This window comes from Mirounga angustirostris, unplaced genomic scaffold, assembly GCF_029215605.1.
Source record: "Mirounga angustirostris isolate CCGP_5_RB_7025 unplaced genomic scaffold, mMirAng1.0.hap1 SCAF_5, whole genome shotgun sequence".
Lineage (NCBI taxonomy): Eukaryota > Metazoa > Chordata > Mammalia > Carnivora > Phocidae > Mirounga > Mirounga angustirostris.
Window position 1 is genome coordinate 156,417,748 of NW_026991713.1, and position 25,804 is coordinate 156,443,551.

The 25,804-nt window shown below is 43.9% G+C and overlaps 2 protein-coding genes across 10 annotated transcripts in view; one reads left to right on the plus strand and one right to left on the minus strand.

Moving 5' to 3' along the window:
• Positions 1 to 13,225, minus strand: part of DNAH3 (dynein axonemal heavy chain 3) — a 166,621-nt gene extending 153,396 nt beyond the window's left edge. Inside the window, exons 1-7 of the mRNA XM_064592765.1 lie at positions 12,989 to 13,225; positions 8,999 to 9,103; positions 8,255 to 8,477; positions 5,445 to 5,517; positions 4,892 to 5,066; positions 2,662 to 2,851; positions 725 to 920 (exon numbers count right to left, since the gene is read on the minus strand). Of these exons, the coding sequence (XP_064448835.1) occupies positions 725 to 920; positions 2,662 to 2,851; positions 4,892 to 5,066; positions 5,445 to 5,517; positions 8,255 to 8,477; positions 8,999 to 9,103; positions 12,989 to 13,027 (1,001 nt within the window). The 5' untranslated portion in view covers positions 13,028 to 13,225. The remainder of the gene's footprint in view (positions 1 to 724; positions 921 to 2,661; positions 2,852 to 4,891; positions 5,067 to 5,444; positions 5,518 to 8,254; positions 8,478 to 8,998; positions 9,104 to 12,988) is intronic.
• A 5,077-nt stretch (positions 13,226 to 18,302) lies between these two features.
• The window catches only part of LDAF1 (lipid droplet assembly factor 1), a 31,878-nt gene continuing 24,376 nt past the window's right edge, over positions 18,303 to 25,804 (plus strand). For 5 of the 9 annotated variants that reach the window (XM_064592776.1, XM_064592779.1, XM_064592772.1 and 2 more), the window contains exons 1-3: positions 18,303 to 18,446; positions 20,786 to 20,983; positions 23,847 to 23,894. In XM_064592776.1, the coding sequence (XP_064448846.1) occupies positions 20,843 to 20,983; positions 23,847 to 23,894 (189 nt within the window). In that variant the 5' untranslated portion in view covers positions 18,303 to 18,446; positions 20,786 to 20,842. Of the gene's footprint in view, positions 18,474 to 20,766; positions 20,984 to 23,846; positions 23,895 to 25,804 lie in introns of all 9 variants that reach the window. The other 4 variants (XM_064592775.1, XM_045875122.3, XM_064592774.1 and 1 more) reach the window with 3 other exon arrangements.

A 25,804-nucleotide genomic window follows, 5' to 3' on the forward strand; every position in this document is an offset into this window, starting at 1 on the left:
TTTTATGGTGTGTGGATTATATCTCAATTTAGAAGAATGAAGGGGAAAAAAAAGTGGCTCCTATATTCTCTAAACTTCACTTGCTGTGGCCAATTTAGTCATTGATGAACACAACTGAGACCCCTGCTTGCCATCCCTGTGCTGGCACTGAGTTACCTAAGGAATAAGACTCAATCCCCCCCATATGTCTCGGAGGCTAGAGAGAGACAAACTAGCACACACACAATTGTAATTCAGTGTGATAGATGTCCTCATGGAGGTAATGGCTCATTCACACCTAGTGGGTACTTAACAGTTTGTCGGGCACTGTTCTAAGTACTTTGCATGTATTATTTATTCCTCCTACCAACCCTATGAAGCAGGAACTCTTATTATCCTGAATTTAGGGATAAGGAAAGCAAGACACAGACAGATGATGTAACACACCTGTATTACCTAGGAAGTGGCAAAATTAAGATCTGGGCTCAAGCAGCCGGCCCCGAGTCTGAGCTCTTTACCAGTATGAGCCAGGACTTAGAGACAGGGTCAGGGTGTCACAGGAGCATAAAGAAGGGTCACTTCACTACGTGGAGAGCTGTCACTTACAGTTCCTATGCACTTTGGGTCTAGGATTTTTGTCATCTCCCTTCAATGGCAGGGCTACCCCCACTGTGCCCAGCATAAGATACTGTCTTTTGTGGGCAAACAATAAAGGGAAAGAAAAGGGAGGGGAGGAACTTCTTACTCTTTAAACCATAGTTCTTTCAGGCTGAGCATCATGGGGTTCACCGTGTGCAGATGCTCCTCATTCCACTTCTTGGCATTCCTGTAGGCGCTGTGCCAGGGCACAGGGGCCCGGATTACTCTTTGAGGAAACATGTGGGGAATGTTCTCGATGAAGAGTCTTTTTCTTTCTCTTGGGTCCATGAGGATGTAATCAACTATATAAGCAACAGAGCAAACACTTTGTTAGTAAGTAGGGACCTTGAACACTCTGTGCTCTTAGGTGCAGCACTTAGAATGTAAATGAGCCTCTGACCATTTACACTGATAATCCCCATTATGTTGATAATCCCCTGGGTATAACTAAATCGGAGAAGCTCCACTCTGTTGGTGTGTCTTCTTTCTGAGATGTTTCATGGAGGACTGCAACTTCACAGTCTGAGGCTTAGAACCTGGGGTTGAGCTCTACTAGGATATCTAGTATCATGTATGACAATGAACTAGTATTTGCTGATGCCTCATTCTTATTAATTGATTTCTTACACCTAAGCAGTCACACAAAAAATTCAATGCAACAGATGACACCAGATACTTAGAAATGGAAATTTAGGGGTACCTGGGTGGCGCAGTCAGTTGAACGTCTGACTCTTGGCTTCAGCTCAGGTCTGACCTTAGGGTGGTGGGATGGAGCCCTGCGTTGGGCTCTATTCTCAGCAGGGAGTCTGCTTTGGTTTCTCTCTCCCTCTTCCTCTGCCCCTCCCTCTCACTCTCTCCCTCCCTCTCTTCCCCTCCCTCTCTAAAATAACTAAATAAATCTTTTAAAAAAAAAAGGAAATTTAGAGACCAAATACTTCACATGCTAAGGAGAGAAAGATTGGTAAAAGCTTCACAGAGGAAGTGACATTGAGCTGGACTGGAAAGAATGAGTAGGAATTAGCAGACAGGATAGGAAGGGAAGAGCACAGGGATCAGAAGGAACAGCATGTAATGAAGTGCAGTTCTATGACTTTTGTAAAACATGCTCAAGGTGCTCTGAATTATCTTGGGGTAGAAATATCAGATGCAAGTGGTAGAGTTCAAGGTGATAAGACTGCAGAAGTAGGGTGAGGCTGGAATTTGAAGGACTTTCCATGCTTATCCTTACGAATTTGGTTCTATCCTGGAGTAGACAAGAGGCCATTACACTGACACCATTAGAAAGTTAATTAGGAAATTAAAAATAACTAGACAACCTGGTAAAGGCAGCTATTGTCCAGATAAAATAGGAAGGTGAGGAACTCATATGATCACCACTCCCCTTTGATGTGTTTCTCACATTACTCACCATCATTAAATATTTCCCAGTGACCTACTGTGTGTACAAGACACGGGCCAAAGGATGAAGGGGAGCTATGATCAATAACATGTTCTTCACCATCAAAGAACTGACAGTCTAACACAGGAGCCAAGACCCACAAGAAATGAAAAGACAACACCATTGTTAGATCATGGAAGAGAAATAATGGGCCAGGAGATGTTCCAAAGCAGGGTGAGTTGAAAGTAGAGACAAGAAGTGCTGTGAATGCAGAGGATGGAGGGATCACTGAGGGCTGCAGAGACAGAAAAATACTTAAGAGGCAGGTCTTGAGCTAGATTTTAAAACTTGAGTAGACTTTTGCTATTCCTAGTGCTGCCCTGGGGTGAGCAGCATCCACAGCTCCTGGGAGCTTGTTAGAAATGCAGGCTCTCAGGCTCCAGCCCAGATCTGTCTAATCAGAATCTGCATTTTTCACAAGATCCCCATGCAGGTACACATCAAAGTACAGGAAGTGCTAGTGTCGACATGAGTGATGTGGGGGAGAGTATTTGAATGAAAAGGATATTTTTGGCATTTTCGGAGGAACCAGAGTGGACTGATAGTGAGAGAAAGATGGTGCCCTCCACAAGGGAGCCCCTTGCCCCATTTACACCCAGCCTTACCAGTGCTTTTCATGAGGCTACTGTAGTAGTCATTTTCCTTCTCCTTCACCAGGGCGATCATCAGGGGTTCCAGGAAGGGTCTTGTCAGCAGTGTGTTAGAAATCAGCTTTGAAATCCGATGCATCACTTCATCCTCCTCGGGGGCAATCATGTCTTTTTGGATGCCATTGGTCAAATAGTAATAGTACCTCTTCCATAATGCAAGATAATGACTGTGATTGGTTAACTGTGCCTACCTGCCCACACCTGTTAGCCTCCAAGAGGCCCTGTTCACACAGCACTCATCCCCACCCTCAACCCCCTACAATCAGGCTTTCTGGGCCCATCGCCACACACTCACTGCAGTGTGATGGCAGGCAAGTGCTTCCTTGACCCTGGAGGATTCAACCAGAGCCACAGAGTTCAGTGGGGTATAAGGATGGACTTGTCAAATGCTATGCAGATAGGAACAGTGGAATGAGTACTAGGCCAGGACAGAGGGAACCTATCTGGTGAACTTTAAGAAGATTAACAAGCTCCTCAAATGGACCCAGTAATTCACCGTCCTCAACAACAATAATGGCCTACAAAGCACTTTGATCCTGTGGCTTGCAGCCACAGTGAGGGAAAATTCCCCAAAGTCCAAGTGAGACTTATAGTACTTCTAATCTGACCATGGGCTTCTGAGTTTAGAAAAGCAACACAAACACACAAACTGAACAAAAATGGCCAATGTGATCTGGTGACTTCAGGAAGTTTTGTTTGTTTTGGGCGCTAAGCTGCTGGATAGCTGATTAGCTCTAGAAATGAATACTTTAAGATGGATGAGAAGCACAAAGTGTAGGAAATCAGGTTTGACCTTTAGTGACAATCGTCTGTGGTCAGAAGAGGCTGAGCTCGCCTTTCTCCCATCTTAAATGGAAGCTCCTTATAGAGAATAAACTTCCAAACTTCCCTCATTGTAAGAACTGCCTGGGGTGGGGAGAGAGGCTCTTATTAAAATGAAGATCCATGGGCCCCACTGAATCAGTTTGGGATTTTTCAACAAGCACCCCGGGTGATTCTTAGCTTCAGGCAAGTGTGAGAAATGCTGCCATAGAGACTTTAGTATCAGCCAGAGCTGGTCTAAGTTCTAGTTGTGCCTCTTAATGACTATGTAACCCTGGGCAAGTTGCTTAATCAGACCTCACCCCAATTTCCACACCTGGACAACAGGAATAATCATAGTTCCCAGATCTTGAATGGGGTCAAGCATTTAGAGGGTTTAGTATGGAATTTTGCCAATAGCACATACTCAGTCACTAGGATTTTTATTATAAATCATTTTATTATACACACTATAAACTCATAAGCTATTTGCTCTAAAGTTTTGTTCCTTTTCTTTTAAAATAGGTTAGAAACTCAAAAGTCTACCTAGAACCAAGCAGGTAGTTAATCAATGAAAGTTGGCTGGATGTAAGAAAATAATACAGAATACTGGAGACTTTCATGAACTGGAAAATGTATTTTTCATCTAACAGAAGTAGCTACTTCTCAGCTTCAAATATCTTAATTTTTTTTCAAAAGAGGTTAGAAATCCAGCTTATGTGAGATTTCCCTCATTTTCAAAACACATCTATAGGCCAAATTCAGCCTATGGTAGAGTTGCCAGATAAAATATAGGATGAAGTGAGATATATTTATACATTTAGTATTTCAGTATAATTTTAAAAATTATTCATTGTAGGGCGCCTGGGTGGCTCAGTCGTTAAGCGTCTGCCTTCGGCTCAGGTCATGATCCCAGGGTCCTGGGATCGAGTCCCACATCGGGCTCCCTGCTCCGCGGGAAGCCTGCTTCTCCCTCTCCCACTCCCCCTGCTTGTGTTCCTGCTCTCACTATGTCTCTCTGTCAAATAAATAAATAAAATCTTTAAAAAAAAAAAAAAAAAATTATTCATTGTATATCTAAAATTCCAGTTTAACTAGGTAGCCTGTTTTTTTGTTTTGTTTTTCAAAATCTGGCAACCCTAGCTTATGGGTGAGCATTTTGCAACCTATGTACTAAGAGGACCCAAAGGTTTCTAAGACTTACTAAAATAATTCACACACACACACAAACACACACAGACCATTATTCAGTAGTCTGTTATGGGGTCTGGACTTTGGTATTTTTAAAACATTCCCTGGGTGATTCTGTTCTCCCCGAGTTTAAAATCACTGAGATGCCAAGAATATTCAGCAAATTGAGAGAAAGGAAGCAATAAGAACGTACCTCTAAGTCTGATTCAGATGGTTGGGTTTCTTTACCTTCTATTTCCATCTCCTGCTGTAACATCACACCAATCTGTTCTTCTGGACTCATTGGCCTGCTTCCTGGAAGGGTCGAAGATGTCACCACCTCCTTCTTTATGGGTGATGAGATTGAGATATTGCAGGCCAGCTTGGTCCTGAAAAGTAGGCACAGCTCAGCCCTTGGTTCTCTGCAAAGGTGCTCTGTGTCAGGTCTACTGTCTTCAAGCTGCTGAGTGTTGCTGTGCAGTGGAAGCCCCTCTCCTCTGTGTCATCTACTAGCATGGGTCCTTCAATGACAACCTCTAACCATGGAACACCCATAGGTATGCTAGAACTGGTTTTGCTCAGTTGGTTTAGTTTTATTCAGAGCCTTAAAAAATTGGGTTAAAGGGACTGATGAAAAAAAAACATTAATTACTTGGAGTATGAGAATGCTCTGAAATCAAGATGCAGAGCATGGTTTTAATGAGACCACAGACTTCTGTAGTTCAGCTTGGTGTCCTGCAATCCCCAACACCCACAAGGACACTTACCTGGTGGGATCCTCTTTGTCTCTAGGGGAGAACTTTCTTTTCTTCTTGTTGGGTTCTGAAGAATAGTTAGCTGCTAGAACAGTGGAGAAGAAATACATCAGAGATGGCCAGTAGCCTTGGGCCAACCTTTGTCCATAGGGACATGCTCTCAGGACAGTCCCAGAGCATACTAAGAGGAGTAGACTTGGCGCAGTGGGATGAGGCAGGAGATGGGCCATCTGGTCCCACATACACCACTAAACATCTGTGTGACTCTGAAGAAGTAATTTCAACACTCCAGGCCTCAGCTTCCCCCAGTGTGAAATGGGGCTGCACATACCTTCCATTCATTCATACAACTGACAAGTATTAATAACTGCCTACTTGATTCACTCACTAATCCTATATGCCCTATTTTCTAAACATTGGAACTTACTGTTCAATGTTTTCCTTTAAATAGGTGCAAACTTTTAAACTTAGTATATTTATTTTAAAGGAAATACTACCTGATTATTACAAATAGAGAAACCAATATCATTTGCAGTAAATACAAGGTAACTATGAATGAATTCAGTAAATGATATAAAAACTATATTAGTAAACTTTAACTAGATACTGTAACTTGCTTAAGTCTTTAGCCTAAAACAATTAACAACAGAAAAGTGTTAAAGACATAATATTAAATTGACATTTTGACAGAATCAGAGAGAACTGAAGACTCCTAATCTAGATGTATTCTGAATTCATACTTTGAGCTCCTCCTATTCCAAATACAACAAAAACAGACTCTTTAAAAATCAAAAAGACATTACAATATTCAACAAGATGTTTTCTATGTGGACCAAAAATGCACAGAATATGAAGTAAAAGTTATAAACTTGGCTTCTGTGCCAAGAGCAGGGAGTAGTTAGGTATTTGATACCTGGGGGAGTAAGAGAAGCCAGAAACACTCTATAATTGTAGGGGACTGGCGCTAGGCTCACAGCATAAAGCCAGGACTGTCTTACCTATGAAGACACAGCAGATAAAGCACAGGGATCCTCAATTCATAAGGAAGCCAGAGACAACAGCGAAAGACTGATAAGAACGAGGCCGAGCTTCATACAGCTCAGGGACCACATCTACAAGATCTAAATATCACCTTAGGATGGGAGTTCTAAACCACCAACATAAGGTCTGGTGCTAGTTTGAGGTCCTAAGAGGACAGATGAAGCATAAGAACAAAAAAGTCAGATTAAGAAGGATGTGTCAAAAGGATACAAACTGATTACATTTCTAAGTGAAAACAAGCAAAACTAATCTATGGTGACAAAAATCAGAAAGTGGTTACACTGGAGTGGGATGGTATTGGGTAGGAGAGAGAACTCATTGGCAATGAGAACAAGAGAACTTTCTCTAGTGATGGAAATGCCCCATATCCTGTTTAGGTGGTGGCTATATGTTTAAACAATTATCAATACTCACTGAACTGAACACCTAAGATCTATGCATCTTATTGTACGTGAATCACACCTCAATAAAAACAATGGCGGGGGGAAGCATGTACCAAGAAGGGAAAAAACTCTCAACGCAAGCCTGCAAACTAAAATCCCAGAACATATGAGAAAAATAAATACTAAGAAAGATAGCTAATAAACTCAACAATCAAGGGATAGATTCACAAAGTGAAAACAGTACAGCATTACAAACATTGCTCCAAAATAAATGTTTAAGATCCTCCCAGGAATATTGAAAGAGCTATGCCTACAAGAGTAAAATGAGAAATTGGCAGAGGTGACACTCATGAGTAGAACCAATTAGAAAATCTGAAAATGTAAAGATATCATCATGAAAATAAAAAAAACCCATTCATTAGACGTGATAAACTCAAGGCCCAACGGAGTTGAAGAGCCAGTTAGTGAATTAGAAGATACATCTGAGGAACTCACCCAGACACAGCACAGAGAGAAAAATGAAAAATATAAAAATAAGTTTGAGACAGAGGGCAGATGAAGAGGCTCCAACACACGTTGTAGTTAAGAATTACTGAAGGATAGCAGATTTAAGTGTACCCAGCAGGATTAAATAAATTAATACATATAAAGTACTGTGGTAAGCAGCTTCCAAGATGCCCCCCAGTGATTCCTCACTTCCTGGTATCATGCTCTTGTGCATGTGGGCTAGACCTAGTGACTCACTTCTAACAAATAGAATACAGCAAAAGCGGTAGGATGTCACTTCCAAAATTAAGTTCCCAAAAGACTCTGGTATCTGTCTTTTTGGCTCTCTTCTCTCTCTTGCTCTCTCCCTTGTTCCCTGTGAGGGAAGCCAGAAGCCATGTTGTGAGCTGCCCCATCGAAAGGCCCATGTGGCAGGAAACTGATGTCTGTGGCCAACAGCCACCAAGGACTTGAGGACCTGAGTGGTCATGGAAGAGGATCCTTCCCTGGGTGCCTGTAGGTGACTGTGGTTCTGGCTGACACCTTGACTGCACCCTTGTGAGAGACCCTGAGCCAGAACCATTCAGGTAAGCCATGCCCAGATTCTTGCCTCATAGAAACCGTGAGACAATAAATACTGGTTGTTTTAAACCGTTAAGTTTTGGGGGTAATTTGTTATGCAGCAATTAATAACACAAGTGTTTGGTGTGTGATAAACATAAGGGATACGGCATATGGTAAATATAATGTTAGCTATTACAATCATTCTTGTTTCATGGATGAGGAAACTGAGACTCTATGAGGTTATCCAAGGTTGGCTGCAGCAAGCAAAGGAGCCAGAACTAGAACCCAGGACTAAAAATCCCACCCAACACCCCATTCTGAGCTGCTATGGCACATTGCTACAAATACCTAATGGCAGCCCCTGAACCATCTTTTCCCTAGGGACACTGATGGTGACTGGCTGGTAAACCTTCAGCAGGTCCTTCAGCTTCAGGTCCTGGGCCATCAAGGAGTAATTGTTGGCAATGGAGTCGCTGGGGCCACGGTAGTGGTGCTGCTCTTTGAAGGGTGCAGCCAGGGTCCACGATGTGCGTTGCATCAAGGGGGGATAAAAGCTGTGCGACATGACCGTCTACAAGGGAAGAAACACAGAGGAGTATGACATGGGGGAAGACACCTCTGGAGTAGCTTAAGCTCCACTCACATGGACACTCAGGGAGTCCTGCATGCCTTACGCTGTTTCTACCTTCTACAAACTCAGGAAAATGCTTCTTGGATGGTCACCAGTTGCACTTCTCTGTCCCCTGTGAGCATGATTTCTGACGTCAAGGACAACAGCTGGCTTTCAATAAACGGTATATTTGTGAGTCAGGTAATTTACTTCTATTGTCTTTATTCTTTATGGACATGGCTATAGTGTAGAAATAATGGAAGATGCAGAAGTTCAGAAAGGTTCAACAACACAGCAGGGGAGGGAGAAGGCTGGATCCTAACTCACCTTTGTGCTACTGGATAGCTTTTTTTCCCCCACACAGCTGGAGACTTTTCTGGTAGCAGAAGTGACCAAAGCGCCATTGATCGCACTTGTCAAGTCTTACTGTCTCCCTGCCTCCGGGGAGTACCAGCAGAAGAGCAGTAGCCAGGTGAACATACCTGATAGAGTTCAGATGGTTCCTCTTTAGCAGAAGCAGGCAGAGGGGGCAGCTCTGGCCGTGTCTGGGAGTGGCTCATGTGATGTATTGAGTCACTCTTGGTGATCTGTAAGAAATGGGAACAAAGCCACTCTTTAGGAATTAGGCAAGATTTCCAAACCTCTAGGTTGGCATGGAGTAAAAAGATCCCCAAGAAAGGGGTTAGGTTACAGAGTTCTGCCCACTAAATACCCTTCTCACTCCCAACCATCCATGGCGTAGGTTTCATTTTTTAAATTAGCAGTCTGTCTCTCCTCCAGTGTTTTCTCCTTGGCTACCCCTCTATGAGTAAATTAACATATATTTTTCCCCTGGGGAGACCCCAAGTTACCCTATCCTGGGTCATGATTCAAGGGGCTAACTTTAAAAAATGGACTGTTGCATTTCACCAAATACACAATTCCAAATAGAAATTGGCTTACATAGGGGCATTGTACTATCTGTGTGTTTAACACATGCATGAGCAACTTTCTGCACTTCCTGTGAAAAGAAAAAAAATATCACTTACACGGTGTGGGTATCTAAGTCCACCAATCCATTCAGTGAATGTGCACTTAGGGGTGACCCTCAGGTAGGGGTGAACGTGTGGCTCCAGTGGCCAGTCTCAGTTCCCAAGCACCTCTCCTGAGCAGAGCTGAAAGTGACTGCAGTGTTGAGCAATTCCGTGTGTGTTTCTGTCCTAGGACCCAGCCCCTACGTGCATGATCACTACTTACGTGGGGCTGTGATGGAGAAAGTGCAATGGGTCCCAACATAGAGGAAAACTGCAAGGCTGGACTTACTGAGAGGTGTCTCTACACAGCACTTTAAAGATGGTTTAAGGGATTTTCAAGGGCACTTTTGACTGTCCATGATTTTTCACTTTAGGCAATGACTTTGGACTGAACTCTGTAAGACGAGACATTACTGGATTGATTTGATTTACTTGAGTCAGCAAATTATGTCATGCAGGGTAACTGGCAGGGGGTCGCAGATAGGGGGTATATGAAGCAGATGTTAGCCACCCTCATGTCCTAACCAACTGCTCACCGATGACTCAACCTCAGAAAATAGTGACAATAATAACAACAACAACACCACTACCATTATTCTGAATTATTTTGTTCTAGGCACTGTACAGCCTTATGACAGTTTTTTATACCCACATTCAACCTGAAGAAACTAAAGCTCAGAGAATATAGGTAACACATCCTAGCCACACAGAGGTGCTTTTAAATACACATGACTCTGCATCCCAACACATTGGGAATAGCAAGTATCACTAATATGACAAGTTACTTTAGGAAGGTGCTGATCTTAAAATTAAATGAAGACATGCAAGCTCATAAACAAAGATGCAAGCCTGAGATCTTTAAAAACATACAACAGGCCCACTGGTCTAATGGCCTAATCCAGTTATTCTCAAAAATTGTGGCACATTAGACTCACCAACAGAACTTCATTAAAAATAGGGTTGGTTGGGCTTCAATTTAAACAAAGACCCACAGACCTTGTTGTTTTTAGCTTAAAGAATTCACTTTGTTGATTTAAATAACTCTTTCTCCTCTTGACCTCAATTTTAAGGATCTAAGAATTGATCAATTATCTCCAAGATGATTTTCGCTACTGAAATTAATATCAGAGGGCACCTGGGTGGCTCAGTCCGTTGAGTATAAGACTCTTGGTTTTGGCTCAGGTCATGATTTCATGGGTGGTAAGATCAAGCCTTGTGTCAGGCTCCATGCTCAGTGGGAAGTCTGCTTGAAGATTCCCTACCTCTGCCCCTCCCCCCACTCATGTGCAAGCACATATGTGCATGTTCTCTCTCTCAAATAAAATAAAATCTTAAAAAAAATTAATATCAGATCTGCACCGATCAGTTGAACAAAATGAGAGAACTCTGGCATCAGACTGAAAGGAACCTGGCCATGCAAAGTGGGTATCACACCATCTGAGGTAGATTCTGGCAACAGCACTTTCAGCACTATGAAGATGTTTATGATTTCCTTCAGGACCCCAGATGTATAACACATACTGATTGATAAGTTATGGCTGCCTGTTTTTCGTCTTTGCAAGCAAGAAGGTTTTGTGGTCAGTGGAAATCTTTCCCTTAGCCTAGCTTTTAAATCTGTTTCAAATAAAAATCTTCATTAAAAAAGCAACAAGCAAACACCGCAAATTTTGGACATCTTAAGTAACCAACAAAAGTGGTAATGAGTAGCTAACCCCCAAACCCTGACCTTTTGCAGTCGAGGAGGAAGTTAACATTATTCAGGAGGTGCCTTGGCCTTCATGTTTCTGCTCGTGGTTGGAGTAAACCTGACATCAGCCCTGACACCAATTGGGAAGTTACTCTTCCTACCAAGTAGAACACAGCCCTAAGGGGACATAACTGGCTTTTCTCCAATTTCTGTCTGTACTGTATAATAGGCTGATCCCAGTCCCTGGTTCCAGGAAAGGGCATGTGACACAGGTCTGGTCAGTCAGGGTACTCCATCCTCCTAGACACAGTGATTGTTCAGGGACAGGCTTGTGACCTAAGCTGGGCTGATCAGAGTCTTTCCTGACACTTTCACCAGACCTACCAAGAAAGAGGCACTCTTAACAGTCATCTTTGCCTGATGTGGCAATAAAGCTCTCCTTAAGATAAAGCCAACATAGAAGGAAGCATAACTCCCAGAAGGCGAAAAAGATGGACTCCCAATGACATCAGCTGGACTCCTGGTTCCAATTTGGACTTCTCAGTTACTTAAGCCCAGAGATTCCTTTTTGGGTTTGAGCCAGATTGAATTATATTTATGCTCCTCCATAGTGAGAGATGGTCATCCAAGGGGCAGACACTGAGGCAGCTGAATCATCATACAAAGAGATAAGCCATTCTTGGGAAAATAAAGAAAGGAAAACAACATTTTGCAAGAAAGCCAACGTTAAGAATTTTATGGAATATAATAGAGCAGAACCTCTGAAGAACAAATTAAATTTGAGCTAGTTTATAGGCACAGACTAAGACTTATACACACAGAACCATAAATATGCTGAGAGCAAAAAACATCTCAGTGCATGGGACAGGAAAACGTGGGATACACACAGGATCAGCAGATCTAGAAATCAATTCCGGAACAGAACAAAGATACTTTTCTTGATTGACCATACCCACCTAAGAATTCTCTGTGGCATCTTCAAGGGGAAAGAGACAGTGATTTTTGTAAGAACTACCCAGTATACAAAATGGTTTGTTAAAAATGTTAATGTTTAAGTGTTTTCTCCGGTAAACTGCAGGGAGTTTTCATTTCATTTCAGTGGATTCAGCCATTATCAACAAATCCACTTTAATTTCATAAAGTTTCAATTTAAAATGCTCCTTTGGGCACTTTAATGTATAGCAACCTAGTGGATCTTGGCTTTTAAAACCAAGATTCTGACACCTAGATCGGGCAGAACTATTACTTTCAGAGGGCTGATTTCTGACTACATATGTTGTTTGCACATTCTTCTTAGAGGCCATTCCCAAATGCTCACCTGAGGACCTGCTGTAACAGGATTACTCAATTCTTAGTTAAAAATACAGATTTGGGGACCCCACTCCAACCCTTCTGGATCAGAACCTTTGGAAGTGAGGCTAAGTCTCTGTTTTCAAGAGGCTGTCTAGGATATTCTGATGTACACCCAGTGTTGAGAATTGTTCGATGGAACAGAACATCTAATGGCCTTGGAAGGTAAGGGAAAGGAACAACAGGTGTCTACTCCTAAAATTTTCACAGCAAAACCTGAGGATGTTCAAAAGCCTAATTCAGCAAAAAGCATATTTCAAAGGACACACAAAAAAGGTGGTAAACACACTTGCTCAGTCAAGGGGATCTGAAATGGCAGTCTATCATTGAAGCGTCCTTCCCCCACCCCCCAATTCCCTACATGTTGAAAATACAGGTTAAAAAAAAAAAAGAAAGAAATACACCTTAAAATTCACACCTACCTTCTGAGATGAGCAACCCATGTCACTCATGTTGTCCATTCTAATTGACCTATTACAAAATGAATAAAGAGCTCTCAGTTTCTCCGGGGACGATCCTCTCCTACTAGTGGCTCTGAAATTCACACTTCCTTAGAGCATAATGGGGATGACACAGAAGATGGAACTTTCTAAATGTTCTGAAAACTCTGTTCACAGGGCTGCTTCTCTGAGGTCATAGACTTCGGCCCCCGGGGAGTTCCCTGGTAGAAGAAGAAAGAAAGGGAAGCTAGAGAATAAAGGGACAGCATTGGGGTTCTGCTGGGCTTTTCTGCTGTTTTTCCAGCACCTCCTGGTCTGGCCAGTCTTCCCTTCCACTGAGCAGCTCCAAGAGAGGAAAAACTGAAGCATAGTTACATATTAATACAGAGAAGAGGGAGGAAACACCCCGCTAAACAATACCCTGGCAGCCTGAGATCTTCTCTCTCCTCTTCTCTGGGCTGTTTTAACATTGTAGGTGCTTGCTTGCACCTAGGCCCTGGGGCCCGTAACCAGGATTCAGCGTCTGTTGCTAAGGAAGGAGGGGCCTCAGCTGTGCCCAGATACAAGACTGGGCTTGACTCAGCTGGTGTCTTCCTTTGCTGGAGGCCTGGCTGGGCAGCAGAAATCGTTGATGACAGAAGGGGAGATGGGAGGGTGTTAGCAATGATCCGGGAATGTGGAGGTGAGTGGCAATGAAAGACTGTGCCTTTGGTGAAGTCTAAATGCAAATAGCATGGTGGTTAAAGTCTTGGGGTGGACACAGCTGGGTTCAGATCCCGCCCTTCCCATTAATTAGCTAAGTGGCTCGAGCAAGTTGCTTAATCTCTCTAAGTGTCCTTTTTAAATGTAAAATGGCAACAATGTGAGTACCCACCTCATAGGGTAGGTTTAAAGGTTTAATGAGATAATGTCTGTAAAGCAATTTGCACACCGCCGGGGGGGGGGGGGGGGCGGACGACCAACTCGTCCCAGTTTGCCTGGGATTGTCTGGGTTTTAACAGTTTAAGTCCTGCATCCTGGGAACCCCCTCAGTCCTAGGCAAAGTGGGATGGCTTGGTGACCCGATACAAGAGGCACTCTATAGATGTTGTGGCTAATGTAATCCTTATTATAAATGCAGAAACACACACACACTCGCACACATTTGTACTTACTGGTTACAATATTAGCTGCTGCCCAATTATTCAAAGCACGTGTTACTTGGTCGCCTTCAAAGTTCTCTCAAAACCAAGCTAGACTTACTGAGCTCTTTTGGGGTGCCATGCTTGCATATCTGTTATTTTATTCAATTTCCCCCCCAAACTCCATGTTGTTCCCATTTTGTGGATGAGAAAATAAAAACCGAGCAAGATACATAACTTTCTCAAGTTGAGGCGACTCCTAAGAAACACGGGTCCAAGTCGAAGCCCGTCCTCATGACCCGAGTCCAGTGCTCTTTCCACAAAGGACCTGCCCTGAACACAAACATTTCTGAGATCCTACCATGAGCACTGCATGGCACCAAGTACTTCCCTTGCTCCTTTTTCTTACTTCTTCCTCAAAGTTGGGCACTCCATACTTTCAAAATAACCTTGTGGTTGCTCATCTCTTATATTTGTACTATCATCAGGCATATAGGTAGGGGCTGCTTTTAGGCAAACAGGCTTGAGCAATGGAATGTAGGCAGGGCCCACAGCGACCCCCTGGCTGAATACAGACAGGCCCATCAGATGACCCACCTCAAAATATCCATAGGCCCTAACTAACCAATGGGCTACTTACAACCAGGCACTGTTACCAAAAAGGGGAGAATTCTGTATGTTCCCACACCTCCCTACCTTTGCCTTTAAAAACAGCCCCCACCCGCTGCTTCTGCTGCACTCCCACCCATCCCTCCCTTGTGGTCTATTCAATAAACTTCTGTCTCCTTTGTTCTGCCTCAGGGAAATCCTTTCAACTCCTGTGCCACCAGCTTCCACCTGATCGTCACCCCACATTTGGGAGCTCCTATCCAATCAGACATATACCACATTTAGACACCATACTATATACAGTTTCAAATAGTATCTGGAATAAATGAATTAGTGACAGGGTTTGAAACTTGGGTTTAGACAGAAATGGGGTTATTACCAGGCCTCCTATAATGCGGCATGAAACCCAATGTCCCACAAAAACCAGCAGCTGTAACTCAACAAAGTGAGTAAGTAGAAAGAGACTGGTAGGATGCTAATGAGGCTCATGACCCCATGGGTGAGTAGGAGACATGTCTCCATCTGAAAGTTAGTGTACTTTAAGTCTACCTGTGTTCAAAAATATCAAAACAATGATTATGGCTTTCACGTATTGAGCTATATGGTACTGTGCTAAGCATTTAATGAGCATCATTTCTAAATCCACTAAACAACCCAGAAAATAAATACAATTATTATCTCAAGTTTTATAACTGAAGAAACTGAGACACAGAGAGGTTAAGTAACCTGCCATAGTCACTCAGCTAGGTTGGTAGCAAAGTTGGGATTTGAGCCTGACTATGGAATCTGCTCCCCAGCTTTAACCAAAAACCTACATATGGTCTGAAGAAAGATAGAAAATAAATAAAATATCTACTAAGGAGAATGAAAATGCCATGCCCTCCCCCTCCCAGCCCCAATCCAACCCCTGGCCACTTCATCTGCACCAGAATTGTCTGACTTAACTTTCTGTTTGATAATTCCCAAGATGGATGCAGGCTTCAAGTCCCTCAATCCCTCAATTCCAAGTACACAGGGTTGCCAGATAAAACACAGGATGCCCAGTAAAATTAGAATTTCAGGTAAACAACAAATAATTTTTTAGTGTGAGTATTGAATATTTGGGACATACTTACATTAAAAAAGTTATCTTCACTTTAACTGGGTGTCCTGGATTTTAATTTGCTAAGTCTGGCAATTTGGGGAGAAGAGGTCAGCTAGAATCTGGGTGTTCTCCCTCTCTGTGATATTAACAGCTTAGGGTCTCAATGTGTTGCTGGGAAATTTTCACACATTTCTTATTCAGAGCCCAGTGCTCCTGGTAGGTCTTTCCTAAGACCTGAAATGGTTGCTTAGCCAGAGTAAGTAACCTTTGAAAAGCACAGAAGAGGCTGCACATAGCTTTATTTTATTGAGCCATCAATGGTCGTCATGAGCCGAGTCCTGATGATATGGAGAAAGCTAAGATCCCAGCCATCAGGGAACCCATAATATGGTGGAAAAGGCAGCCAACACACAAGAAAAAAGCAAAACCTGGCTGTCCCTGCAATGACGGGGGGGGGGGGGGGGGGGGGGGGGGGGGGGGGGGGTAGTAGTAGAGAATTCACAAAGGCACCCCTAGATGGCACCCTTGAACAAAAATTCTGGGGAAGGCCCCAATTCAGCTTTCCAAAGCAATGCCTACCAGGGAATGACAGTTGTAGTGTTTTGTTCTAAAGGGAAAAAAAAACCCCACAACATTTTAGGTGGGGCACCCATCATACTGCAGCAGAATAAAATGCATGAATCCACACAGGGCTGCCTGAAACTTAAGAATTTAGGGGCATTTATCTGTCCATGTCCTATCTCCACCATTAGCTCCCCTTTTTTGTTGGCTCTTGTGGAATTGGACAGGATCCCTTAGCTTCTTTTTATTATTATTGTCCCCAAGCTTATTTCTTTATCCACCAGCCTGTTTAATTCTAGAGGTATTAGTGGGTAGAAGACTGCACCATCGAATCTTTTTGAGTCCCTCCTATACTCCAGATAGGTACTAACTTTTTTTTTTTTTTAAGATTTTATTTATTTATTTGAGAGAGAGAGACACAGCGAGAGAGGGAACACAAGCAAGGGGAGTGGGAGAGGGAGAAGCAGGCCTCCCGCGGAGCAGGGAGCCCGATGCGAGGCTCGATCCCAGGACCCTGGGATCATGACCTGAGCTGAAGGCAGACACTTAACGACTGAGCCACCCAGGCGCCCTAGATACTAACTTCTTTACAGCTATATTTGCATCGGTCCTCACTAAAACCCCGTGACTGTTTCCCAGGCTGCTATGGACGTAGGTCACAGAGGAAAGGTAGGTCCACCGAGGTCCTTGGATGGAAAATACCTGAGAACTATGCAGTAGCAGGCCAATGCTCAGGCCTGTCATTTTACAGATGAAACCCAGGCCCGGAGCGTTAACTCACCCGAGGTCACAGTAAAAGTCAGCCCTGAGATCAGGGCCCAGGACTGTTGGGACCCCGGGACGCCCCCGCCCCCAGGCCATCGTCTTTACCAGTAGCTCTATGACAGTATATATATATATATTATATATAAGATTTATTTATTTGAGAGAGAGAGCGTGCGCGGGGAGGGGGAAAGGGAGAGGAAGAAGCAGACCCTCCCCCCCCAAGCAGGGAGCCAGAGGCGGGGCTTGATCCCAGAACCCTGGGATCACTACCAGAGCCAAAGGCAGCTGCTTAACCAACTGCGCTACCCAGGCACCCCTATGGTTCTTAACAGGGACAGTGGTTCTTAACAGGAAGATTGTGCCCCCTCACAGGACATTTGGCAGTGTTTGGGGACATTTTTGGTTGTCACAACTGGGAGGAAGGGGATGACTACTGGCATCTAGTGGGTCGAAGTCAGGGACGCTGCTAAACATTCTACAAAACACAGGGCCATCCCCTGAAAACAAAATTTTCCCGCCCAAAATGTCAATAGCGCTGCCACTGAGAAACCCTACTCTATGGGCCGGATTTGGGGCCAGGGAACATGTGTCCGGCTCTGACATGGAACTGAGGGGCTTGGGTTTAGACTTTTTCAATTATAAAAAATGGAGAAAATAACCTCACCCATATTTAAGAGTCTCGCTGGCTCATGATATCTGCGCGAGAAGTAATGGCTAAAACCTGCCGGTCAAGGCCGTACCTCATCCTTGGGTGTCCTGGGCTCCAGGAACGCTTCCAAAAGAGGTGGTTCAGGTGTAGGTATTTAGGCAGGGGAAGCCCTAAGGCGCTGCGCAATCCCATGCTCAGAGGCCAGTCCACCTGTCTCGGCGGTGGCCTGGGCACTCTCACTTCAAGCCAAGGGTATAGGACGGGCCTCAGTTTCCTCATCTGTAAACTATTCAGGGCCTGTCAGGGTGGCTCCAAAATGCCGGGGCGGGGCGGGGGGCGGGTAGAGAGCGCGCTTCACGGAGCGCGCGGCCAGAGGCCTCCCTGCGCCCTCGCGGGCTCCCTCCAGCCGCGGGCGGGGAGAGCCGAACCCAGCCCCGCTGTCGGAGACGCGAGCAGGCGAGGGGCGGAGGAAGGGGCGGGGCGAAGGAAGGGGGGGGGCGGGGGCGGGGGAAGGCGGCAGCCTGGGCGGGGCAGGAAACAGGGTCCCGCTCCCGCCCCTGCCCACGAGAGTTCTTCCCTTCTCCTCTTCCTCCTCCCCCCGCCTCCCTCTTCTCCGCCTGTCGACCCTGGTCAGCGCGGCAGCCAGGACCGGTGAGAGCTCGCAGCTTGGATGCTTGGGTACAGCATGCCCGGGCTGGCTAGACCCCCTCACGGGGAGGGGCAAATGGAGGGGCGCTGGGCGTGGGTTGAGCAAGCAATGGGTGTCTTGCGCTGTGGCCCTCTGTCCGCAGTTTAGTATAAAGGGAAGTCTTAACCCTTCGAGCTCCCAAGACGGGCTGGGAGCGCACGCACGCACGCGCTCACACACCCTCACACCCACCACTAGATTTGGTAAAAGGGTTACCAGCCCCATCCCACCCCCGAGACCCTGACCCTTCTTGGAAAACCTGGCGGGGGAGTCTCCAAACCCTCTCCCCAGGATTAATGAAAATGGGTACCCTCCTTCCCACAGGTCTCTCTTCTATATATACCGAGGGAACCCCCTTCACTGCAGAGTGGGGCGCTCCAAGTAACAAAGGTGGACTCTTCTCCCCAAATTAATGACTCCAATCCCGCGTGAACGCCCCTTTCTCAGCCTCCGTGCGCTCCCGTGCGCGGAACCCCCTCTCCACCTGCCTCCCTTCCTCTTCCCCTCTGCCCATGGATCCCTAGAAGCTGGGCGTCTGGAGGCTCCCCCTCGCGTTTTCGAAGGCCGAGAGACTGGAAGGAGATGGGGAGGGGGCGGCCTGGGTAGGCCCGAGCCGCCCAGCATTCCTTTCCCCCAACAAGTGTTGCGCCCCCTCTCCCTTCCAGCAGGAACGCTCGGGGTGACGGTTAGCCCCAGGAGCGGCGGGTTGGCCAGTGATCTCGGGGGTCAGCCTGGAGGGAGCGGAGAAGGCGGGGATCTTGCGGGCCGCGCGGGGTTTAAGGGATTGCCGCCTCCCCTCCAGAGACTTCTCAGTTCCTGGGGAGACCCCTCTGTAGAGCGAGTGACTAGGGGGTCTGGGGATTGGTAGGCAGGTGGATGTATTTGACGGCTGTGGCCCATGGCATTCTACCCAGGTTCGTTCCCATCAGACTCTCCAAACCGGTCTGGGTGGCCTTTGGGTTCCCTAGGCCTCTGGAGACCTGTAAGGGGAGCTGGGCTTGTATCTGCCTGCTGCAGAGATGAGATTAGGGGAGCTACATCCTGGGAACATCCCAAATCCAAGATCTGTGCCAGCTGCAGCTTCAAAGACAGAATATGGCTGTGGAGGGGTTAGTTCTTTCCTGTCCAAAGGGTTCCTGTTTGACAAAGGGGGTTGTAGCAGAGGCTCTCTAGCTGGGGTGATGAAAATGTACTTTAATCTGCATTCTAGACCCTATAGGTGTTAGTAAAGTAACTCCTCCCCCTTAACTCACATAATTACCATGTGGTATAGTCAACATGGTAAACAGATGTCAGCATCACTCAGTTAATTTTGGCCACTGTGACAGGATCTCTGAGGCTTTTTTACTATCAGTAGTCAGGAGGTCATTTCTAAGGGAGAAATTGTGTCCAACCCTACAGTTAGTTGTACTGGGAAATATAAAACAAGAACGATATATTTGTTTATATGAAAATCCAACAGGGGTTAAAAAATATTGAACAAATTGGTTTTTGACATGAACTTAGGACAGTCCTGGAAATTAAAGGCTGTTGAGTCACAGAGTATAACTGTGGCTTAGTCTGCCCTTGAGACACCTCATGCATTAAGTGGAGACTTACAAGTAAATAGAGAATGATTTATGTGGTTGGAAGCCAACCTGTTTAGTGTGGGGTAGTAAATAAAGAAATTGGCCACCATCACTGTTTAAGAAAGGTTTTCCGGGGGGAAAAAAGGCAATGGGACTTGAAATGGTGTATTCAGCTTTCTACTATATTCTTTGCAGCAGTTTGTCAGGCTAAAAAAATTAACGTAATTCCCCAGAGATAATACCATTAACATTTTGGTATTAAATGATCTATATATATCCTTCTAGGTCTTTTACTATGGAATATAAACATAAAATACATATATTTATGTAACCATATGGGATATCTTATAATTTTTTTCACTTATCATGGATATGTTCATGTCACTAGATGTCCACATTATCATTTTAATGACTATGTGATACTCCATTTTATGAATTCATCATTATTTAACCAATTTCCTACTAATAGACTGTTAGCTTCTTTCCAGTGTTTTGCTGTTTATTATATACTATACATAGAATTGCACATCCTTTTTGTATGTTTTGATATACCTATTTGATTATTTCCTTCAGATTCCTGGAAAATAAGTTGTTGGATAAAGTCGTGTGCACTTAGAAATTCTGATAGATATTGCCAAGCCACCCTCCATCTAATGTGTAAGGATAGTAGAAGCTTTTGTTGAACTAGCTGGGTGAATACTACTAATGGTTCAAGGTACTTTTTGTTTCCCCAGTGACAGCAAGAGACTGGGTGACATGAGATTCGACTGCGCCCTGCCCTGGACAGCTTAATGGTAGAAGCATTAATCCCTAAAGAGACCGGAGTGGGTTTCAGGATGACAAAAGAGGAGCCCCCGAGTACCTCAAAGGACTTGCAGGAGCTGCAGAAGAAGCTGTCTTTGCTGGTAGAATCCATCCAGAATAACTCAAAGGTCAGTTTCCAATCAGGCTGTGTAATGGAAAATCCCAAAATAACAGCAGCTTAAACACCATAGAAGGTTATTTCTCTCTGAAGTAGAAATTTGGAGGTAGGTCAGGAATCTTTGTAATTCACCACCCTGCCATGGTGTCTAAATTGTGATCTTCAAACTCATTGTCCAAGATGGCTGCTAAAGCATCAGCCATTGTATTCACATTCCAGGCAGTAAGGATGGAGGAGGAAAAGGGAGAAAGACTTACAAGCCACCTCTAATTTAAGGTGACTTCCTGGAAGTCACACACACAGCACTTCCAGTTACATCTCGTAGACCAGAATTTAGTTGCACGTCTACCCTCGGGGTAAATGTAGTTCTTTAGCTGGATATAGAGGGTGGGTCTCAGTCTGTGCCACAGATACCATACTTTTTTATTTTGTTTTGTTGTGAATTTTGCCCTGTTACCTGAGACTGACGGGCTAAAGCCAACTTTAAAATTTGAGTCCAGTTTTCCACTAGAAACTCAGCGTCCAATAGAAGTATGATGTGAACCACATATGTAATTTAAAATTTTCTAGTAGCCACATTTGAAATGTAAAAAGTGGGTAAAATTAATTTTAATTTATTTAGCCAAATATATCTAAATATCATTTCAATATGTAATCATAAAGAGTTATTAATGAAAAAAGTTACTGAGATGTTCTGTATTCTTTTTTGTAATAAGTCTTCAAAATCCAGTGAATATTTTACACTTAACGGCACATTTCCATTTGAATTAGCCACTTTTCAGGTATTCAGTAGCCATTCTGGGGCAATGGGGCCTGAGATAGCATATTCTACTTTCTCGAATTTTTTCTTTCTTGCTTCTATATGTCATTAAGCATTTTGTCAGTGAAAAAAATAACAGCTCTCAGAGATAATATTAACATTTTGTTGTATTTCCCTCTAGATGTTTTTTTCCTATACAAAATACCCACAAAATACATATGTGCATGTAAGAAAACGAACTGGTTTGTGATCTATTTTTTGTATTGGACAGCATGGTTCCCCTCGGGTCTATTTGAAGAGACAGGACATTGCAGTATAGAGCAATATACTCTATAGAGATCTTTCCTGGACTTGTCCCAAAATGCCTCTGGCCCTCTTTGTGGAGTTAGCAAGCTATTTTTAAATTGGCCAAGCAGCTTTCTAGTCAGCAGGCTGAGACTCTTGTTACTAAAAGTTAGCTTAGTAAGAAAGGTCCTCCTGCTCATCTACATGTGCGTTTGGTTTTCATTATATGTGTTAGTTATGTTCTCTGGGGGCACCTCAAACAACTGCTGAATAATGTCTCCCAGCGGAACTACAGGATTAGTGTCTGGCAAATTTCTGGTCACAACGTTTTCATCAACTGGTAAGTATATAAACTGTTGTATGGGTATTTCTGTTTAAAGACAACTTATTTAGTATATGTTGTTGATTCATTAACGTTAAACTCATGGCCAATAGCGCTATAGCTCTTGCCTGAACAAAGCTTATCTAACACACCTATTTTCTCTTAAGGCGGATCACACCCTTCTGAAGGGTGAAGAACACAAGATAGTACTTCTGCTATTTTAAATGGTGAAATTACCAGCAAAAGATATAAGATATAAGAAAAGGTGGCACTAAATATACCTTGGAAAGGATAGTTGTTGAAAGAGCTGAAATAAGAGCATTGCCTAGTTGACCTCAGCTGAGACCATGTGTTTCAGGTGACTTAAATTTTCCCATGCTCTGTACACATTCTTGAAAGCACCACAAATATTGATTTTGGAGTTTCAAATAAATTTTGGTGAGTAGGTGAATTTGCAAATATAGAATCTGCAAGTAATAGGGATTGACGGTAAATTGATGAACCCTGATTGAGCACTTACTATATGCCAAGCACTGTGTTAGGCATTTTTGCACATCTTATTTAATATTCACGTCTACATTCTGAAGTAGACATTTCAAAGCATATGAACTTTGGTTTCTTGGCATTTCTTTACTTCGTCATTGTAGATCCTCAGTCGTGGTCATTGGAATAGATTTGGGCTGGATAACTTCTAGGCCAGCCAACTCCCAGAGTGATAGGACAGATTATCAGCTGACTAAGTCCTGATGTTCTTTGGATAGTCCTAAGGTAGAGTAGCTTCTTTTAAAATTTTGTATTATGTTAATTAATTAATGTGAGTTGTATTAACTCAGAGTAATATTGAGGAAAAAGGAAAGCAAATCACCTGTAAACCCATCAGTAACAAATCCATTGATGGTGATTATTATAATTAGTAGGCCCCTTCAGTATGTAATTTTCATATGTAGTGGTTGTAATTATGGTAGATATAGTCCTGTATTTTTATTTTTGTTTGATACTGCATATTGGTGTTTTTCCATATTGAATCTTAGGTCCTCCAAATGGTTGGTAGTAGAACCTTCCATCAGATTGACATAACCATAATTTACATAAGCATCCCCTTGTTTCTGGGATATTTAGATGATTTCTTTTCCCCAAATAATTTTTAACCTTTCCTCAGAGTTAATAGGCCCTTGAAATTCCAGAAAAGACCAGATGGGCTTCTACATGGAGTGTTTGTGAAACAACTTCATAATTTCTTCTAGGAAGCCTCTGGAATGTCAAGTCTTCATTGACATAGGCTGAGATTGTCAGAAACCCGCTCGAAATAGCTTAAGCAGACGAATACTGAGACCTGCCGGGACTTTGGGGAAATGGGAGACTGTCTTAGAAAACAAGGGCAGGAAGTGAATCAGGGTCTGGCAGGTCACTGGGGTCAGAGGTAACTCTCAACACCCCCTCCTGGGCCATGTTGCTTCTGGTTGTAACTTTTCCTTGTACATCAGCTTCATTCTCCTCTCTCTACAGGTTGACTTTCTTGCTCTTCCATTCACATGGGCCATCACGACTGCCCAGGTTGGCACCTTCAACTCGCTTTGTCTCCCTCAGCTCCCAGCTGAGGCCCTCTAATGGGCTTGCTCTGGGAATGCCTGATTCCTGGGATCAAGAATCCGCTTGACCAAGTCACCTGTGGCCAGGGAGGTGGCAGCTGGGCTGGGACTTTTCATTTCATGGAGAGAAACATGGCTTAAGGAGCGTACCCCTGCTATGAGAGGGAGCAGGGTTCAAAGAGGAGGGAAGACAGAAGGAACATGGGCTGGGCAGTTGTCCCCTGATGGCATCTCCACCTGTGGATTACCTATGACTATTTTGCTCCCATGCTGGCCCATTCCTTCCACAAGGGATGTTTTTGAACTACGTTTCTGGCATCTTTGTGCCAACCCTGAATCACATGCCAGAGGGCACCCAGGGACTGTTAACTGTAAACTCTTAACACAGGATTTGTCATTACCAGTGGTCTTTTTGTTTTGTTTTTTGTTTTTTAAGATTTTATTTATTTGAGAGAGAGAGGGACAGCACGGAGGGAGAGTGAGTGGGAGAAGCAGACTCCCCACTGAGCAGAGAGCCCGATGTGGGACTCAGTCCCAGGATCTTGAGATCATGACCTGAGCTGAAGGCAGATCCTTAACCGACTGAGCCACCCAGGTGCCCTTACCAGTGGTTTTATTTTTTATTTTTTTTATTATTATTTTTTAATTTTATTATGTTAGTCACCATACAATACATCATTAGTTTTTGATGTGGTGATCCAGATCCATTGTTTTCGTTTAACACCCAGTGCTCCATGCAGTACATGCCCTCCTTAATACCCATCACCGGGCTAACCAACCCCCCCTCCCCCCTCCCCCTAAAACCCTGTTTGTTTCTCAGAGTCCATAGTCTCTCATGGTTCATCTCTCCCTCCAATTTTCCCCCCCGCTTCATTTTTCCCTTCCTTCTCCTAATGTCCTTCATGCTATTCCTTATGTTCCACAAATAAGTGAAACCGTATGATAATTGACTTTCTCTGCTTGACTTATTTCACTTAGCATAATCCCCTCCAGTTCCATCCAGGTCGATGCAAATGCTGGGTATTCATCCTTTCTGATGGTTGAGTAACATTCCATTGTATTTATGGACCACATCTTCTTTATCCATTCATCTGTTGAAGGGCATCTCAGCTCTTTCCACAGTTTGGCTATTGTGGACATTGCTGCTGTGAACATTGGGGTGCATATGGCCCTTCTTTTCACTACATCTGTGTCTTTGGGGTAAATACCCAGGAGTGCAATTGCTGGGTCATAGGGTAGCTCTATTTTTAACTTTTTGAGGCACCTCCACACTGTTTTCCAAAGTGGCTGTACCAACTTGCATTCCCACCAACAGTGTAAGAGGGTTCCCCTTTCTCCACAACCTCTCCAACATTTGTTGTTTCTTGCCTTGTCAATTTTTGCCATTCTAACTGGCATAAGGTCGTATCTCAGTGTGGTTTTGATTTGAATTTCCCTGATGGCTAATGATGATGAACATTTTTTCATATGTCTATTAGCCATTTGTGTCTTCTTCAGAGAAGTGTCTTTTCATATCTTCTGCCCATTTTTTGACTTGGTTACTTGTTTTTTGGGTGTTGAGTTTGAGAAGTTCTTTATAGATTTTGGATACCAGCCCTTTATCTGTAGTGTCATTTGCAAATATCTTCTCCCATTCTGTGGGTTGCCTCTTTGTTTTGTTGACTGTTTCCTTTGCTGTGCAGAAGCTTTTTATCTTGATGAAGTCCCAAAAGTTCATTTTTGCTTTTGTTTCACTAGCCTCTGGAGATGTATCTTGAAAGAAATTGCTGTGGGCGATGTCAAAGAGGTTACTGCCTATGTTCTCCCCTAGGATTTTGATGGATTCCTGTCTCACATTGAGGTCTTTCATCCATTTTGAGTTTATCTTTGTGTATG